A 20,696-nucleotide genomic window follows, 5' to 3' on the forward strand; every position below is an offset into this window, starting at 1 on the left:
AGTTGTCCACATTTTCTAAGTCAGAACCGTCCAGAGTAGTGATGTTGGACAGGCGGGAAGGTGCAGGCAGCGATCGGTTGAAGAGCATGCATTTAGTTTTCCTTGTATTTAAGAGCAATTGGAGGCCACGGAAGGAGAGTTGTATTGCATTGAAGCTCGTCTGGAGGGTTGTTAACACGGTGTCCAAAGAAGGGCCAGAAGTATACAGAATGGTGTCGTCTGCGTAGAGGTGGATCAGAGACTCACCAGCAGCAAGAGCGACATCATTAATGTGTACAGAGAAGAGAGTTGGTCCAAGAATTGAACCCTGTGGAACTCCCATAGAGACTGCCAGAGGCCCGGACAAGAGACCCTCCGATTTGACACACTGAACTCTATCAGATAAGTAGTTGGTGAACCAGGCTAGGCAATCATTTGACAAACCAAGGCTGTCGAGTCTGCCGATGAGGATGTGGTGATTGACAGAGTTGAAAGCCTTGGCCAGGTCAATGAATACGGCTGCACAGTATTGTTTCTTATTGATGGCGGTTAAGATATCGTTTAGGACCTTGACCGTGGCTGAGGTGCATCTATGAACAGCTCTGAAACCAGATTGCATAGCGGAGAAGGTATGGTGGGATCCAAAATGGTCGATAATCTGTTTGTTGACTTGGCTTTCGAAGACCTTAGAAAGGCAGGGTAGGATAGATATAGGTCTGTAGCAGTTTGGGTCAAGAGTGTCCCCCCTTTGAAGAGGGGGATGACCGCAGCTGCTTTCCAATCTTTGGGAATCTCAGACGACACGAAAGAGAGGTTGAACAGGCTAGGAATAGGGGTGGCAACAATTTCGGCAGATAATTTTAGAAAGAAAAGGTCCAGATTGTCTAGCCCGGCTGATTTGTAGGGGACCAGATTTTGCAGCTCTTTCAGAGCATCAGCTGACTGGATTTGGGAGAAGGAGAAATGGGGAAGGCTTGGGTGAGTTGCTGTGGGGGGTGCAATGCCATCTGTAAATACGAATACAATTGTTAAATTACTAGCCTAGTTGGTTTAGCCACAGAAAAAGACAGCAACTTTCCATCTAGCCATGATTTGCTGAGATGAGTGTATCATGTAGTAGAACTGAATAAATGTTGGTCTCCGCTTTCTGGGGGACCAAGTTTTGAAATCAGTGGAAATGGAGTATGATTGCTAAGGAGATGGAGAAAACACCTATCTCTGGATTACATCTTCAAAGTATTGGGCAACCATGGCATCTGTGACGAGGAGTAGCGTCCACCAATTATGTATACTGGTAAGATAGTCTAGCTAGCTACATTTTCAGATATTACATATTTCTAATTTGGCAAAGTTGTTTTCATTTCAAGTTAAAGTGTGCTGTTAGCTAGCTAGCTAATGTTACCTGTATGTTCTTATTATTTGTATCTCAGAGCCATTTGCTTTGCTAGTTATAGCCTAATGATAGCTAGCTAACATTGAACCTGGTTGGTTAGCTACCTGCAGATTCATGCAGGGTAGTAAAGTCATGAGTTGGGATTATGGTTCATTGTCTACCTAGCTAGCTAAATGTCTTAACAAAAGACTCCACTGTGCAAGTAACCATTTCAATAGAATGTCACTGCGACAACTGATGATAGCCAGAGCGAATTTACCAGCCACGTCTATCTACTACGATTTCAGTTACTCTCGTCTGAGTGTGCCAGAGCGCTCAACACCCGTTGAATATGGGAGGTGTCAGATAACATAAAAACAACCTAACCCGCTCTGCTAGGGCGAGTAAAATGGTCAGTGAGCTGTTCTCTCATCTGGAAGTAGCTAGCAAGGTAGCCAATGTTAGCCAGTTAGCTTGGGTGCTTGACTGCTGTTTTTAGGACAGAATGCTCAGCTCAACCTTTAAGGAGATGGGTGGGGCTAAAGCTTAAGAGGGTGTGAATGATGCTGAATGGGTGTAGATAAAGAAGAGCTCTCATGTAGGTGCCAAAACATTCAATTAACTGACAACAGTTCTGGTGGACATTCCTGCAGTCAGCATGCCAATTGCACGCTCCCTCAACTTGACATCTGTGGCATTGTGTTGTGTGACAAAACTGCACATTTTAGAGTGGCTTTTATTTTTATATTTTTTATTTTAACCTTTTATTTAACTAGGCAAGTCCCCAGCACAAGGTGCACCTGTGTAATGATCATGCTTTTTAATCATCTTCTTGATATGCCACACCTGTCATGCTGTGTTGTCGTCTTAGGTCTCTCTTTATGTAGTGTTGTGGTGTTTCTTGTCATGATGTTTGTTTTGTCCTATTTAAAAAAAATGTTTAGCCCCTGTCCCCACAGGAGGCATTTTGCCTCTTGGTAGGCCGTCATTGTAAATAAGAATTTGTTCTTGACTGACTTGCGTAGTTAAATAAAGGATCAATAAAATAAGTTAAAACCTGTCAGGTAAATGGATTATCTTAGCAAAGTACGTTTTTACAGTATTGGGGGAAAAATGTTCATCTCTTGTTAAAGATTGAGTTTTGACGTCCGTTCGAGTACTCAAGTACTCATGCCCATCCCTAGCATGTAACCGTACTCACTGTAGTGCCAACCACAGACACACACACACAGACTATAGTGCCAAACCCAACTATACTGTTCTGGCTCAGATCTCTTTCTTTACATTGTCCATTCCAGTAACTATGGTGCGTAAACAGGCTAGCCCAGCACAGCTTGGCTTGGTTTGGCTCGATAGGCTCAGTAGTGTGAAAAGGGTATCTGTCATAGCAGCTTATGGCTGTTATAGAGTAGCAGGGTTTACACAGCAGAGGGAGATCACAGGAGAGAGACAACATCAGCACCACAGATCCACAGGGCCAATACCATTGTCTGGGACAGAGATCCACATGGCCAATACCAGTGTCTGGGACAGAGATCCACAGGGCCAATATCAGTGTCTGGGACAGAGATCCACAGGACCAATAACAGTGTGTTACAGCTGATCTTCTCACACTGCACTTTGGGCTCAGTTAGGTTCAGGTCACAACACAGACTTCAGTCATACATCTGTAATTCTGCAGTGAAGAGTAGAAGACAATATTGTGTCCATGAATCACACAGCAACGTACAGAACTGCAGTATAGATAATGGTTGCTTTCCTGTCTTAGTTGAAAATAAAAGTCATAAAAGCAAGAATTGGCGATACATTCGCTCAGGCACCACACACAAACACACACACACACACACACACACACACACACCCTCCAACGATGATAGTGTCCCTCTCCTGCTTTATGTTGGAGACTAGTGCAGTTCCTTATCTCTCTCTGGTGTCTTCCTGTACTTAATTCTCTGTCAGGCTTTATAAAAGGACTGTTCCTTCACTGCAACATACTGTAGCTACTGATAGAACTGATAAGCCATAGAGAAGCCAGGGACACAGAGTTTCTCACACTAGACAGTCATGCAGGGTCACTCACAGGTCAGAGGCAGGGCTTTTTCGGGATCAAAAAAGGCTTTAGGTGGTTGGCATGGCAGGGGGCGTGACAATGAGCACGGTTGACCGAGAAAATATTAGAGGCCCCCATCTTGGAACTGTAAAGAAATGTTTGCATTTTTAAGCCAATTTACTGCAATTCTACACATTTTTCCATGCAGCTGAGAATTTATTTTGCCGTTTTAAAGCAAAATACATTTTGCTAATTTCCTGCAATTCTATTACATTTTCTCATGGTTAATGCTGTGTTCTTTTGCTCAGATTTAATACAATGAATACTGCTAAATTCATTGTTTTTGCAATTCTCCTGATTGTCTAGCTTTTATTTTGGTGTTAGTTCTCAAAGTTTATATTATCAAAAATATATAGGCCCATTATCTTTTATACATACTTTATCTGTTTGTAATCTATTAAGTTTACACTTAGTGTTTTTCCATTCAGAAAATGAATAACAAATAATATATATATATATATATATTTTTTTTTAAAAAATTTTTATTTTTTATTAACTGTTAGGACATAAGCGTCCCAAAAAAACACTTAGGCAGCCCCACACTTAGGCAGCTCCATTCTCTCAGGAGGCGCGTGTGTGTTCTCTGGGTCTCCATATCTGATCTCTCTCTCCCTCGTCTATACTCACCCCCTCTTCATTTTCCTGATTCCTTGTTCTCAGCAGCCTTATTTGTAGTTGCCATGGTGACTACAGTTAGTTGTACTGTAAAATACCAAATTCATGTCCTGTTTATTGTCCACTGTATTTGTGCCTTTGAAGGTGGTGCTTGTATTTTAGCGCGGGGGGGAGGGAGAGGTGATGCTTTCAACATAACCCAGCAATACTTTAGTCAACCTCATGTAAAGTGCTCTCCCATGTCAAAGTGTTCAACTAAGAGCCCTATGCTAGTTATGGATACAAAGACTACTCTGTTCTCTCCAATTAACAAGATGGCTGGATATATTGAAAATGTGATTGACATGAGTTGAGACTAACTCATATTTGAAATGTGTCTGTGGTCAGGAAAAACTTGCCACTCACAAAATGAAGTTGAATATAATGTTGTTGTTAGATTGCCACTTGTTATGCTTGTAGTGACATAACCAATCAGATGTTTTCTTTCAATTAAAACGATGAATCAATTGTCCAATCCAATATCCAATTGTAACAGCTCCCCAGCAAATCAACCAATTAGGTTGTTTGCCTCAGTGAGTGGCCTGTAAATGAGTTTGTTCTTGTCTCGAATGCATTTGTTAATAGCTCTGTTAACCAGGTGTGTATTCTCTCAAAGGTAAAATCATTCATATTTCCCACTACTTCTCCCTTGTTTTATATTCATTTCATTAAGTGTATATTTTCATTATTAGTCATTATTTTCCTCAGAGCGTTTGACTGTATGTGTGAGTCAACGTTGTGTGAAACAGGAAGTAGAAAGAGGATGAATGGGATTTGTGAAACAAAAAGGAGGGTGGAGTGAAGGATGTAGGCTAAACTCCCTCCCCATCTAGTGAGCCCCTCACTGATGGAGGGGGTGAGAGGTAGACAGAGGGAGACTGAGAGAGGAAGAACTAGGCTGAAAAGGTTGCCAAGAACAAGCATATCTAGCAAATCCAAAAGAGGATAGTAGAGCTTAGACTTTAGAGGTTCATAAACCTCCTGGTACTTAAGGATAGAGAGATGAAAGCAGAGGGAGACAGACACAGAGAGAGAGGGGAGAGAGAGATGTGAATCTTGAGCAATGAGGTCAATACCAGTTAATCTGGAGGTGTGTGTCTGCGTGTGTGTGTGTACGTGCGTTTGTTTCCTTGTGAGAGAGAGGGCACACACACACTTTTAATGAGGATGGACTGGCAGAGGCTCAACAATATTATCCTTACCCCCTGCATACTCCCACCAACCAGCCTTGCTTCTCTATCTACCCAGACTTTAGAGCTTTGGATGAAATACAATTTCATGAAATTACCTGTTTCTGCTAGTGTGGAGTAAGTGTATTAAAACTCCAATAACAACTCCATTAAAGTTCACTAGGTACTATAAAGTTAGCTCTCTAGAGACCTCAGGGTAAATAAGGAGGATTTAAAAAAAAATTATCCTCATACATTTTTGTTATCTGAAACAACTTTCTAACAGACCTTTCTATTTCTCCCTCCCTCCCTCCCTCCCTCCCTCCCTCCCTCCCTCCCTCCCTCCCTCCCTCCCTCCCTCCCTCCCTCCCTCTTACAAACATACTCACACCAGTGTTTGTTTCTCACTGTTTGCATATATGTGTGAAGTCATTGCTGTAGTTCGATACAGAGAAGATTAGCATTCCAGCAATATTATTCTGTTGAAATTTAATTTGATCTGTGAGAAATGACGCTAATTAAGGACTTACTTTATATGTACATAGCTCCTCCTACATAACTACTTCCGTACATGCTTTCCTTGTAGTAGTGTTGTACTGTTAGAAACGTACTGCACTGCTGGAGCTAGAAACACAAGCATTTCCCTGCACCTGCTTTAACATCTGCTGGTCTGTGTGCGCAACAAATAAACATTGATTTGATTTCTGTGTCTGCTATGTCACTGCTATTGTCACAACTTCCATCAAAAACATGCAGTGGATGTGCGCACACACAAACACAGTTGGATACATTTGTAGCCTGGACAAGCTATTAGTCGTTCACTTACAGTATGAAAGCAGTGAAACAATTCTACCCTCTTACCTTTCCCTCCTCGCAAACCCCCTCTCTCTCTGTGGCACTGATAGTTACCATGGTAACAGTAGATTTGCTTGGAGTGGCTGCTGGCTGGCAGACATGCCAGTGTGCGGGTGGGTGGGTGAATGAGCAGTGGGCGTGCTGGTTCTCCTAGTCCTTCTCCCTCAGTCCAGAGAGTAAATATTAACTTAATGACAGAGTGGCCCCCTGGTGCTCTGCTCCACAGACAGACATACAGAAAGGCACACACGCAAGACCGCCAGACAGACCGCCAGACAGACCACCAGACAGACCGTCAGAGACAGGTAGACAGACAGACCGTCAGACAGGTAATTAGTAGATAAGTGGTAGTATGGGAAGACCTCGCCATGCCCCCGGGTTCCACATGGCTGCACACATCACTGTTACCACGCTGGGTAGAGCCCAACCTCATTAACATGGAGCTGGGGCTGAGTCACATCACATAGAAATATAGGGTCGGGTTCTCAGACACACATTAGGCTTAGTCCTAGACTAAAATGCTCTTTCAATGGAGATTCTCCATTCATCCATCCATTTTTTTTCAGGGCTAGGCTTAATCCGCGTTCAAGAAAACCGCTCTGTGTGTTCCAGAATTGTTCTGATCCACTGGGTGCACGTTGGGTCGAGCCCCACTCATTATCATATGGCTGTGTCTGACCACCACAGATGAGCTGCAACTTGCACATCAGTTGTGAACGGTTCTAGGACACTATTTCTACGTGATCATCATGGAACGTTGATTTGAATGTGGATGTCCATTCTAGTAATTGTAAATGTTCTATAATGGAAACTCACTTTGACACAGGTCTTTATCCGCCCCATTGTGTTCCAGGACTGCACTCTCTTCTATTTCACCAACGCTGCATATTCACAAATATTGTGATTTATCTAGGGGAGAGTTTTTGAAGCACTGAAATCAATCCGTGGGAGTGTCTCCAACCATACATGTAAAACACTTAGCAACCAGTCATAGAAATAAATAACGAGGTCAATATCAATGTTATTAAAAACAATGCAAGGAAAATAATGAGGGTTTCCTGTTAAGTCAAATGGCGTCTTGTCATTGTTTTTGTTGTGTAATTAAAGAAAGCACTGTGGCCTGCTAGTTGTTGGTTTGGAAGCCAGAGCTTTCATTTAGATGAACCTGTAGCCTAATTAATACAGCCACTTCTCTCCTCTCTGCTAGCACCGTGCCAGTCTCTAATGGCAATGTGTGCGTTTCCTCTCTGCTAGCACCGTGCCAGTCTCTAATGGCAATGTGTGCGTTTCCTCTCTGCTAGCACCGTGCCAGTCTCTAATGGCAATGTGTGTGTGGCCGTTTCCTCTCTGCTAGCACCGTGCCAGTCTCTAATGGCAATGTGTGCGTTTCCTCTCTGCTAGCACCGTGCCAGTCTCTAATGGCAATGTGTGTGTGGCCGTTTCCTCTCTGCTAGCACCGTGCCAGTCTCTAATGATAATGTGTGTGTGTGTGTGGCCGTTTTCTCTCTGCTAGGAAGGAGCGCCAGTCTGTAATGGCTAGCCAGATGGATTTAAATGCAAACTAGAGTCTAATGAACTGATTTTATAAAAAGTGTCTAATAGGAATTTCCACACACCCAGACAGCGCGCGCGCGCACACACACACACACACACACCGATGGGTTGGCAAACAGCTCGCACACCATTCATTATTCATTGTTCTATTTTTCTATCGTCAGACGCTTAATTGCACTAGAACAATGGTTCTGAAGGGCCCAAAGGGTCCGGGTTTTAAACGGGAACAGATGATTAAGAAGATGACAAGGGAGGAGTGAGGGATGTGTAGAGGATAGAGGGGTAAACTGATAACACAGAGGATGGATAGAGTGCTCTGGTTGCAGGTGGTGTATATGATGAGAGTAGGGCCTAGTGTTTTCCTTGATCACGTGACCTGGACAGGAAGAACTCTGTCCCCTTGTTAAACACAGGACCCTGGTCTGATGGTAATGAAGAACTACTTTGGAGTATATGGGGCTGAACAGTTACCTCTGGATCGACCCACAAATCAAGTCTGTCTGTGTTCGTCTGTCTGTCACTGACGGTGTGTGTCCATCTGATTTTCCAGATGCTGGTGACCACCCCTGAGAAGTGGGACGTGGTGACCAGGAAGAGCGTTGGAGACGTGGCCCTGTCCCAGATTGTAAAGCTCCTCATCCTGGACGAGGTGCATCTGCTACACGAGGACAGAGGACCAGTTCTGGAGAGCCTGGTGGCCAGGACACTACGACAGGTTAGTCCCTCTCTGTCTCAGCATAAGTCTCTAAAAAATGTAAATATATATTGGTAGCACTGGTGCTCCCAACTTTAAAAGTTAGTAGCACAAAATAAAATGTAGGAACACCAGAAAAGCAGATTTTTAAATTGATTTGAGATAAAGCCTGTATTGGGCATATATTAATGATATCTACTGTTAAAGTACATGGTGTGGCTAGAAACTATAACCCTTTAAAGACTTTGATTATTGTCAATTATTATATATATATATATTTAACCTTACTTAAACAGTAACCTATCCAACAATAACCTATTAAAAGCAGTTCTGTAACAATGAGGTTTGTGCAGTAGGCTATAGGCCCAATACATTATCACTGCATATTGGCTATGCTTGAATTGACCTGCCAATGTTGTTCTTCTCAGATTATTTAAGTATTTCAAAACGTATGGTTTATGATCACACCGGTTCTAGATCAGTTGTTGTATTACTTGTGAGGCCCAGCTGAGTGAGCATACATTTTAATAATGTGCTTTTTTATTTATTTCACTGGACTGATGGTCAGCAGAGGGTCTGCCTCTCACCATCCCTCTGCTCTCCCTCCCTCCGCTGAGACTGACTGTGACCAAAAAGGGGATTCAGCTGATGGTGAAACTCGAGTCTCATGCTCAAATTCATGTTACTCCTATGACCAGTGGAAGTGAAATATTCCTCCATATAAAAATAGACACAAGTTGCTAATAATAACAATGCAAGCATTTCCATACCCTTTGCTGCTCATCCATTGCAGCTGCCGTGCTGGTTGAAATGTGAGTGGAAGAAGGGAGAAGCTCATTTAATGGCGTATAAAAGTGTTCAATAAAAAGTGGTTACAGTGTTGAATAAAACTGTAAACGTGAACTCACTTTGCTCTCTAGTCATGGTTTTAAAATCTCCCAGTATCAATTTAGCAGGGCATCGACTGCAGACACGGTAATCTGAGCCATCCGATTGGCGAGCTGTAGGCCTATAGGTGCACTTGATTTGCTCTCCGTGCTGGCGAGTATGGCACTCGGAGGCAGCGGCACAGCGAAGGCGAATCATAACAATTATTCTGGGTGATCACATGGTTTTGCAGTCTTACTGGTGCCCCCAAAATAAAATTCCAGGTCGTACAGCAAAATATTTTCGAGCATATGCAACCAAAATGGTCGCACTTTAGAGCCCTGGTCCCAGCCCTTATCCTACCTTGTCCCCTCCCACCACACTAGCCTGGTGGTCAGCCCACTCCGACAGGTCAGTCCCTCCCTCTATCATTACACTAGGGTCTCCCCACCATGGTGAACATTATGCACAAGGACATTCATATTAATATTAGTACAACAGAGTCATTCTCATTCAACCATATCAGGTTTCTGTCATTGTTAAACATTGTAAGGGTTTGGTCTAGTCTTGGTTTGTGGAGCTGTGTGTTTACCTCAGTCAGAGTCAGTGATTTAGCTTTAGTTAGCCTGTCTGTCTGTGGGCTGTGCTGCCTGTGCTTTGTGTTTCTGCGTCTGAGTGGGAAGCCTGATTCCCTCTTATGATGATTGACAGCGTCCTGCGCAGGGATCAGCCCGGCCGTTTGGGATATTAGAGTGATTATGCAAATTTAGACAGCCTGGGAAATGGGAGCCATCGTTCCGGAGTGTCCCGCAACCGTGTTCCATTGTGACGAGCTAGCGTCAGGTGTCAATCCCAGCCAGGGAGGAAATGAATAAATGGAGCGGGGATAGAGAGATGCATGGTAGGAATTTTCACGGTCTCCTAGGTGACGAGGGATTGGAATGTTTTTTTTTTCCATGGGCAGACATACACATCAATATACCAATATGAATGTTAAAATATTAATGATAGACATAAAAGTTGGAGATGAAAGAGACCGATCAGAGAGGGGAGAGAATGAGAGAAGGATACTGACAGGATATATTGCTGCTTTTTATTTATTTATTTATTTTAGTGCGCTGTGACGTCGGGGACCTCTGGGTGGGTAAGGTTAATCGCCAGGTAATTGAAAAGCAGTCTGTACGTCTGACCGCTGTTGACTCCGTTCACAGCCTATTCATGTGCAGCTCTAGCTGCTATCACTGGAGAAGGGCTGAGGGAGTGTCCTGTGAGGCCACACCCCTACCTAGAGACTCTCCTAGACCGCACACTGCTGCCTCTTTGTCTGTCTCTTCGCGTTTGTCTAGGGTGTTATAAACACTATAACTAGCGTTTGTCACAGAGCCGTGGGCTGTTATGAAGGCATATAACATGTCTTATAATGCATTATGACTGTTCATTTGGCCTATACACAGGCAGGTACTTCAGAGGCAGTGTGTTTTAGTTTTTTTTGCACATAAAATCCAAGATGGATCCAACCGTCCTGAGTACCACAGCAGAAATGTCTTTCCTGTGTTCTCCAGCCAGCGTTTGTAATTAAGGTGTTTGTGCCGTACTGGAGCCAACAGTCAACAGCACATTGGAAGGTGTCTTTAAGACACTGTGAATTATTGATTGGCGCACAGTAAGCAAGATTGTCGCCTCTGGAAGTACAAAAAGGAGTCCACCTCATCAATTAAACATGACGAGGTAGAGAGGAAACAACACAAGAGTTCTCCGAAGGAGAAGGACAGGGTCTTTACTTCTCTGGTTTCCAAGAAGAGACAAATCAGTCAGAGCACAGACAGCACTGCAGACACTGGGCTCTGTTGTAGAGCCTTCCAGGGAAGTCTGTGGGGGTCCAGTAACCCTGAAGTTGTGGTCTGTGGTTGCTCTACAAGTCTTCAGGCCTCAGCCACAGTCATAACCCACAAATCATACCTCATATATGATCATATCAATATTTAGGTTAACCATCAAAGTTGCGGTAACTTTGATCCAGAACACACAGGAGTACATGGAACAACCAGACTCCAGAATGATATGTGCTTCAGTGAGACGGTGAGGAAGGGGTGATGGTGTGTATCTTTATTGAGAAATGACAAGCTTAGATGGACATATAAACCATTGGAGAAACGCGCTCAGGCCACAGTAGAGAAATCCACCATATCTTATTCCTCCTCAACTGAACCCACAAATATAGAGACATAAGAAAGCGGAGTCTTTATGGTTCACTCTTTCTCCCTCCCAAAGATGTTCAGTAATTGTATAGTTTTAGTTTTTTTTTTTCTTTTTTTGGAAGTCGACATACTTAGCATCCATTCCTACCCACAATACTCCAGGAGTTGAAGGACCCCAAACCCATTGCACATATTCCCCCAACCCTAACTACACACACACACACACACACACACCCACACACACACAAATAAACTCTCACACTCGCACACACACATCCCTCTTGTCCAATTACCGCTACACCTGACAGGCTAACCTAATTGTTAGTGTTTTCTGCTGGAGGAACCACGGCTGGTGCTCCTGACACAGGAGTTAAGTTCACATCTTTTAACCTCATGAATATGGAAATCTCTGCCTCTAAATTAAGTCGAGGCTCTAAAGGTTTTATTTTCCTCCTTTCTCTTTATGTAAATATAGGATGATCACTGAAGCAGTTATCACATGTGATGTTTTGCTTGTCAAAGTTTTGGTTTATTTCATTTTCTCCCGTCGTCAGGTAGACTCACCCCAGGCTTTATATTGCTCCGGAGATAAACATTTGGTTATTACCTGCATTTTAAAACCCGTTCATCACTGGAGGCATTAGTGTGGATGGCTCTTTGGTAAAGTATCATAGATGCAGAAGTGTTGAAAACTGTATAATGAACTATCGCTGATCATGTAATGTGTTGGTATTGCTGAAACATTGAATAGACTATCTGGGACAAAGCTCAGGGAAAGCAGCCTCCCTCGAAAGCCCATTAAGTGAGAGTAATGGAGAAATGGTGTGTGTAAGAAGCCCACTATCCACTCAACCAGGCTGACTTGGGCACTGTTAATGAACATAATGTGTATCTACAGTATGGACCGCTTTGTACCACTGTGCTGACACAGTGCTGTGTGTGTGTTAGGCTGGTCCGGGCCAGGACTATCGGCTGCCAGGGATTGGCTGGGCCCTATCTTGATAGAGGGTATAGATGGGTACTGCATCACATTAAAAGCCTTACCAATCTTCCCTGTCACACTCACCTCAGGAGGCAAGGAGATGGGCCTCTCACACATACACTCACGCTCTCTCCCTCACTGCTCTCTGTCTGCATCTATCTGTTCTCTCTCCCTCGATGCTCTCTGTCTGCATCTGTCTGTTCTCTCTCCCTCGATGCTCTCTGTCTGCATCTGTCTGTTCTCTCTCCCTCGATGCTCTCTGTCTGCATCTGTCTGTTCTCTCTCCCTCGATGCTCTCTGTCTGCATCTGTCTGTTCTCTCTCCCTCGATGCTCTCTGTCTGCATCTGTCTGTTCTCTCTCCCTCACTGCTCTCTGTCTGCATCTGTCTGTTCTCTCTCCCTCGATGCTCTCTGTCTGCATCTGTCTGTTCTCTCTCCCTCGATGCTCTCTGTCTGCATCTGTCTGTTCTCTCTCCCTCGATGCTCTCTGTCTGCATCTATCTGTTCTCTCCCTCGCTTCTCTCTGTCTGCATCTGTCTGTTCTCTCTCCCTCGCTTCTCTCTGTCTGCATCTGTCTGTTCTCTCTCCCTCACTGCTCTCTGTCTGCATCTGTCTGTTCTCTCCCTCACTTCTCTCTGTCTGCATCTATCTGTTCTCTCCCTCGCTTCTCTCTGTCTGCATCTATCTGTTCTCTCCCTCGCTTCTCTCTGTCTGCATCTATCTGTTCTCTCCCTCGCTTCTCTCTGTCTGCATCTGTCTGTTCTCTCCCTCGCTTCTCTCTGTCTGCATCTATCTGTTCTCTCCCTCGCTTCTCTCTGTCTGCATCTATCTGTTCTCTCCCTCGCTTCTCTCTGTCTGCATCTATCTGTTCTCTCCCTCGCTGCTCTCTGTCTGCATCTATCTGTTCTCTCCCTCGCTTCTCTCTGTCTGCATCTATCTGTTCTCTCCCTCGCTTCTCTCTGTCTGCATCTATCTGTTCTCTCCCTCGCTGCTCTCTGTCTGCATCTATCTGTTCTCTCCCTCGCTTCTCTCTGTCTGCATCTATCTGTTCTCTCTCCCTCACTGCCCTCTGTCTGCATCTATCTGTTCTCTCTCCCTCGCTGCTCTCTGTCTGCATCTATCTGTTCTCTCTCCCTCGCTGCTCTCTGTCTGCATCTATCTGTTCTCTCCCTCGCTTCTCTCTGTCTGCATCTATCTGTTCTCTCTCCCTCGCTTCTCTCTGTCTGCATCTATCTGTTCTCTCTCCCTTGTTGATGTGTCTGCATCTATCTGTTCTCTCCCTCGCTGCTCTCTGTCTGCATCTACAGTGGGGCAAAAAGGTATTTAGTCAGCCACCAACTGCATCTATTTGTTCTCTCCCTCGCTTCTCTCTGTCTGCATCTATCTGTTCTCTCCCTCGCTTCTCTCTGTCTGCATCTATCTGTTCTCTCCCTCGCTTCTCTCTGTCTGCATCTATCTGTTCTCTCCCTCGCTTCTCTCTGTCTACATCTATCTGTTCTCTCCCTCACTGCTCTCTGTCTGCATCTATCTGTTCTCTCTCCCTTGTTGATGCGTCTGCATCTATCTGTTCTCTCCCCCTCGCTTCTCTCTGTCTGCATCTATCTGTTCTCTCTCCCTCGCTGCCCTCTGTCTGCATCTATCTGTTCTCTCCCTCACTTCTCTCTGTCTGCATCTATCTGTTCTCTCCCTCGCTTCTCTCTGTCTGCATCTATCTGTTCTCTCCCTCGCTTCTCTCTGTCTGCATCTATCTGTTCTCTCCCTCACTGCTCTCTGTCTGCATCTATCTGTTCTCTCTCCCTCGTTGATGCGTCTGCATCTATCTGTTCTCTCCCCCTCACTTCTCTCTGTCTGCATCTATCTGTTCTCTCCCTCGCTTCTCTCTGTCTGCATCTATCTGTTCTCTCCCTCGCTTCTCTCTGTCTGCATCTATCTGTTCTCTCCCTCGCTTCTCTCTGTCTGCATCTATCTGTTCTCTCCCTCACTGCTCTCTGTCTGCATCTATCTGTTCTCTCCCTCGTTGATGCGTCTGCATCTATCTGTTCTCTCCCCCTCGCTGCCCTCTGTCTGCATCTATCTGTTTTCTCTCCCTCGCTGCCCTCTGTCTGCATCTATCTGTTCTCTCCCTCACTTCTCTCTGTCTGCATCTATCTGTTCTCTCCCTCACTTCTCTCTGCATCTATCTGTTCTCTCTCCCTCGCTGCCCTCTGTCTGCATCTATCTGTTCTCTCCCTTGCTTCTCTCTGTCTGCATCTATCTGTTCTCTCCCCCTCGCTTCTCTCTGTCTGCATCTATCTGTTCTCTCTCCCTCGCTGCCCTCTGTCTGCATCTATCTGTTCTCTCCCTCGCTTCTCTCTGTCTGCATCTATCTGTTCTCTCCCTCGCTTCTCTCTGTCTGCATCTATCTGTTCTCTCCCCCTCGCTTATCTCTGTCTGCATCTATCTGTTCTCTCTCCCTCGCTGCCCTCTGTCTGCATCTATCTGTTCTCTCCCCTCGCTTCTCTCTGTCTGCATCTGTCTGTTCTCTCTCCCTCATGTTCGCTTTCTTTTCCATTCGCATTCTCTCTCCCACACACACAGACAAACCTACACGGTCTTTCTCTCTCTGAAGTGTTTGCACGTAGCCCACCTCTCGTGTAAGACAGCACTTCTCTCACTTCTTCCCTGTCGAAGAGACTGGTGTAGGGAAGCATCCAGGTTTGATCCAAATCACCTACTGAAATCACTGTGTCATGACTGGTGAAGTCCAGTCGGATTGTGATGTCATCATTGTGGGACTTTGCTGTAAGATGTCCATTCAGAGTATGTAATCATGATGTGACCTTTGACCTTGGTTTGGGTTTATTCCAGGTGGAGTCAACCCAGAGTATGATCCGTATCCTGGGTCTGTCGGCCACGCTGCCCAACTACTTGGACGTGGCCTCCTTCCTCCATGTCAACCCCTACATCGGACTCTTCTACTTCGACAGCCGCTTCAGACCCGTGCCCCTCGGACAGAGCTTCGTCGGCATCAAGACCACCAACAAGGTGACCACATACATACACACACACACACTGCTAACACGCATCAAGCTGACCATACTGCCAGAACTCGTGTCTTTAGCAGGGCCAGGAGGTTTGTTTTACCACGTTCATTTGAATCAGTTGACCTGGTCAAACGTAGAGGAAAGGGGATACCTAGTGAGTTGCTCAACTGAATGCATTCAACTGAAATGTGTTTTCTTCATTTAACCCAACCCCTCTGAATCAGAGAGGTGGGGGGGGCTGCCTTAATGTCCGTGTCATCGGTACCCGGATAGCAGTTGTTGTTGGGAGGTAACTGCCTTGCTCAAGGGCAGAATGACAGGTTCGATTCGAACCAGCGACCTTTCGTTTACTCGGCCAATGCTCTTAAACAGTTCTAACACAGCTAATATGTGTTTCTCTCAGATCCAGCAGCTTCATGATATGGAGGAGGTTTGCTATGAGAAGGTTCTGGAGCAGATCAGAAATGGACATCAGGTAAGGCTCTCTGTACTGTACTGTGTGTGTGTGTGTTAGTCTGTCTCCCTCTCCAGCCCCCAGCTGACTCACTCCCCCAGCTTCCAGAGTTGTGGATTCATCCATTTCCACTTAGCCCCATCTGCGCTGTGTTTTGAGTTCCCAGTCCAGCCTGCTGGTTCTGTCTGTATCCCCTTAACATATACCCACACACCTATGCGAACAACACGTACACACACTTGGGCACACCACGAGCGCGCACACACGTGTGTGTGTGTGTGTGTACACATTGTCTCATTCAAACACACACAGTGCACAAGTAAATGAATCTACACACAGTTTGCCTGCAGTCAATACATGTTTTTAAAAGGATCTGAAATACTGTACCAGGTTCTGGTATCTGAATTGGAAAATGTGGTTTGTGTTTTCAGTCTCACAGTCGGCGAGTCTAGATGTGATGTCATCTTTCTGTCTGTGGGTCACAGCCCTGAAGCCAAAACTCTCCAATAGGGAGCATCTGTCTAGGCTCCATATTAAATTGTCAGAAATGGCTGTGACATATATTAATTTCATCTGGGAGGGTGATAGATGGAATTGTCTGGATGAAGCCCCCTGGCCCTCCTGTGCTGGGGTTTCAGCCCGGCAGACGGAACTTTAATAAGCTTTCAAACCAGCAGTTACCGTGGACGCTTCCCTCCTCACAGCTCTGCACTGATAAAACAGCTTCAATAAATAACAGTTTGCTGCAGTGGGCCCACAGCGAGGGGATGGAAGAGACGCCAGGCTAGGTTACGCTGCTCAATCTGTGCTAACCCCTGCTTAGTATAGGTAACCCTGCAGAAAGAGTTTTAACTTGAGGCTTATTAATAGAATAGACTGTTTGATGATATCACATTGACATATTGTGTGTGTGTGTGTGTGTGTGATGTACAGCATCACATTAAGAGAATGTTTCACTTCATCTGGCGTTGCTGCCGCAAGTCATTTCCAAACCCCAGACATTCTGTAATTTCTTAAGTCACTGTGCTGAGGAGATGAAACTATCCAGCTAGGCCCTGCTGCTGCTGCCTTCAACATGGCTGAATGATGACACATTAGACTTGAAGAGAAAGAAAATACGTTTCAAGCTGACATTTAAAAAATGTTTTGAACTTGTAATGCATCATAATTAGAGGTCGACCGATTCTGATTTTTCAACGCCGATACCGATTATTGGAGGACCAAAAAAAACGATACCGATTAATCGGACGATTTACATTTTTTTAATTGATAATAATGAAAATTACAACAATAATGAATGAACACTTATTTTAACTTAAAATAATACATCAATAAAATCAATTTATCCTCAAGTAAATAATGAAACATGTTCAAATTGGTTTAAATAATGCCAAAACAAAGTGTTGGAAAAGAAAGTAAAAGTGCAATATGTGCTATGTAAGAAAGCTAACGTTTCAGCACCTTGCTCAGAACATAAGAACATATGAAAGCTGGTGGTTCCTTTTAAAATGAGTCTTCAATATTCCCAGGTAAGACATTTTAGGTTGTAGTTATTGTAGGAATATTTAGGACTAATAAATAGGACTATTTCCTGAAGTTTGACTGAAGTTTGAAACGCTATTAGCGCGTGTTAGCTAGCTAGCCATTTCACTTAGGTTACACCAGCCTCATCTTGGGAGTTGATACGCTTGAAGTCATAAACAGCGCAATGCTTGATGCACAACGGAGAGCTGCTGGCAAAACGCACAAAAGTGCTGTTTGAATGAATGTTTACGCGCCTGCTTTTGCCTTCCACTGCTCAGTCAGATACTTAGATACTTGTATGCTTGTATGCTCAGTCAGATTATATGCAACGCAGGACACGCTAGATAATATCTAGTAATATCATCAACCATGTGTAGTTAACTAGTGATTGATTGTTTTTTATAGGATAAGTTTAACGCTAGCTAGCAACTTACCTTGGCTTACTGCATTCGCGTAACAGGCAGGATCCTTGTGGAGTGCAACGAGAGAGGCAGGTCGTTATTGCGTTGGACTAGTTAACTGTAAGGTTGCAAGATTGGTTCCCCAAGCTGACAAGGTGAAAATCTGTCGTTCTCCCCCTGAACGAGGCAGTTAACCCACCGTTCCTAGGCCGTCATTGAAAATAAGTATCTGTTCTTAACTGACTTGCCTAGTTAAATAAAGGTATACAAATATATATATATATATATATATATATATATATATATATATATTAAATCCAATAAAAAAATCGGCAAATCGGCGCCCCCCCCCAAAAACTTGAAATCGGCCCTGATTAATTGGCCATTCCGATTAATCGGTCGACCTCTAATCAAAATGCATCATGTAAAATGTGCTACAACATATTCAGCACAGCTTTGGTGGCTCTCCTGTCTCACAAACTAATTTGACTGCTGCTATTGGACAAACTATACTTACTGGAATATACATTTGAATCCCCCTTCCAAAGATCTATTTCTCTCTGTGTGTGTGTCCAGTGAATGTTTGGTAGTGACGTAGTGGTAAAAAATATTAGGTGGGTAAACTGATCGGCGGGTACAGTGACATTTTCTGAGACGCATTATGATACATTATGATACATTACATTATGATACATTACATTAGATTAAGATACATTACATCACATTAGGATACATTACATTAGGATACATTACATTGGGATAAGGATATCCCTACCGGCCAAGCCCTCCCTAACCCGGACGACGATAGGCCAATTGTGCGTCGCCCCATGGACCTCCCGGTCGCGGCCGGCTGCAACAGAGCCTGGGCTCGAACCCAGAGTTTCTGGTGGCACAGCTAGCACTGCGATGCAGTGCCCTAGACCACTACGCCACCCGGATTACATTACATTATGATACATTACATTATGATACAGTGACAGAGGAGGGATGACACTTCTGAGCTCTGCAGCAGAACCGGAATCAATGGTGGCACATTATCTGTTATGAGGCTCCCTCTGTGACTGGTACAAAGACAGAGGAAGGAAACATACCCTTCAGGCTTGTACTCACACACACAGACACACACACACACTCACACATGGATATTAACATGCTATCTCTCATCTCCTCTCCCACTGTCTCTCATATTCTCTCTCCCTCCCTACTCTCTCTAGTCCCTTTATAGTGTCCTTAAAAGACAAGGGGGAAATAGGTAGGGAGGGAGGGAGGGAGAGTCCTTTGCCTCCATCTCATAACTGTCTTGTATTTCTGTTATTGATTGTTTTGTCCGTGGTATTGACTGTTTTACAAGGGCAGACTGAGTGTAATAGGAAAATGACAGCCCTTCTCTGTCCTTTTAACAAAAGATTAAAATGGCACCGTGACCTTCTTCTGTTCTCATACAGTACAGCAGGAGAGAAGTATCTGCAATCACAATGGATCTTTAGTGTGGCAAGGAACAGCACTGCACAGTAGTGCTTTTAGTTGAAAGAGGAATGTTGTAGCGAACAGTATGGGCTGACCTCTACCTCTATTTCTCTGTGTTTTGACCTTTGACCCCAGACTGATCTGTGTCTGTGTTCTCTGTGTCTTCCAGGTGATGGTGTTTGTCTATACTCAAGACTGACTTCTCTCCGTCCTCTGTGTTTTCCCCTTTGACCCAGACTGACCCGTGTCTCTGTTCTCTGTGTGACCCAGGTGATGGTGTTTGTCCATGCTCGTAATGCCACGGTGAGGACAGCCATGGGGCTGATCGAGATGGCTAAGAACCGGGGAGAGTCTTCCTTCTTCCAGCCAGACCATGGACCTGACTACGGCCAGTGTGAGAAATCAGTAAGGAACATACGTTGGTTTATTTCTGTTTCAGTTGAGGAGTAACTACTGGTTAGGAGTAGACCTGGGTTAGGAGTAGACCCGGGTTAGGAGTAGACCTGGGTTAGGAGTAGACCCGGGTTAGGAGTAGACCCGGGTTAGGAGTAGACCCGGGTTAGGAGTAGACCCGGGTTAGGAGTAGACCCGGGTTAGGAGTAGACCTGGGTTAGGAGTAGACCTGGGTTAGGAGTAGACCTGGGTTAGGAGTAGACCCGGGTTAGGAGTAGACCCGGGTTAGGAGTAGACCCGGGTTAGGAGTAGACCCGGGTTAGGAGTAGACCCGGGTTAGGAGTAGACCCGGGTTAGGAGTAGACCCGGGTTAGGAGTAGACCCGGGTTAGGAGTAGACCCGGGTTAGGAGTAGACCTGGGTTAGGAGTAGACCTGGGTTAGGAGTAGACCTGGGTTAGGAGTAGACCCGGGTTAGGAGTAGACCCGGGTTAGGAGTAGACCCGGGTTAGGAGTAGACCCGGGTTAGGAGTAGACCCGGGTTAGGAGTAACTGCTGGTTAGGAGTAACTGCTGGTTAAGAGTAACTGCTGGTTAAGAGTAACTGCTGGTTAGGAGTAACTGCTGTTTAAGAGTAACTGCTGGTTAGGAGTAAGTACTGGTTAGAACTAAGTACTGGTTAGGACTAAGTACTGGTGAAGAGTAGACGTGGATTAGGATAGCAACTGGTTAGGCGTAAGTACTGGTTAGGATAACTACTGGTTAGGTGTAACTACTGGTTAGGAGTAGATGTGGGTTAGGAGTAACTACTGGTTAGGAGTAGACATGAGATAGTGTTGGCTGCAGGGATTGTCAGGACCATCTGAGTCTTTACATGGAGCACAGGTACAGTGTGCCAGGGTTAAGAGGCTTACATGAGTTCACGTTAGATAAAGGTAATCTATGTTACTATACCTGGACACACACACTAATCACCATTCTTCTAGACAGTGTTGACTCAATT

The 20,696-nt window shown here is 44.8% G+C and overlaps 1 protein-coding gene across 2 annotated transcripts in view; it reads left to right on the forward strand.

Moving 5' to 3' along the window:
* Positions 1-20,696, forward strand: part of LOC110539034 (activating signal cointegrator 1 complex subunit 3) — a 142,391-nt gene that overhangs the window by 49,919 nt on the left and 71,776 nt on the right. For both annotated transcript variants that reach the window (XM_090193702.1, XM_090193693.1), the window contains exons 12-15: positions 8,244-8,408; positions 15,282-15,458; positions 15,861-15,932; positions 19,574-19,708. In XM_090193702.1, coding sequence (XP_090049828.1) covers positions 8,244-8,408; positions 15,282-15,458; positions 15,861-15,932; positions 19,574-19,708 — 549 coding nt within the window. The remainder of the gene's footprint in view (positions 1-8,243; positions 8,409-15,281; positions 15,459-15,860; positions 15,933-19,573; positions 19,709-20,696) is intronic.

Source organism: Oncorhynchus mykiss, chromosome 2, assembly GCF_057628025.1.
Source record: "Oncorhynchus mykiss isolate SJ-2025 chromosome 2, ASM5762802v1, whole genome shotgun sequence".
NCBI lineage: Eukaryota > Metazoa > Chordata > Actinopteri > Salmoniformes > Salmonidae > Oncorhynchus > Oncorhynchus mykiss.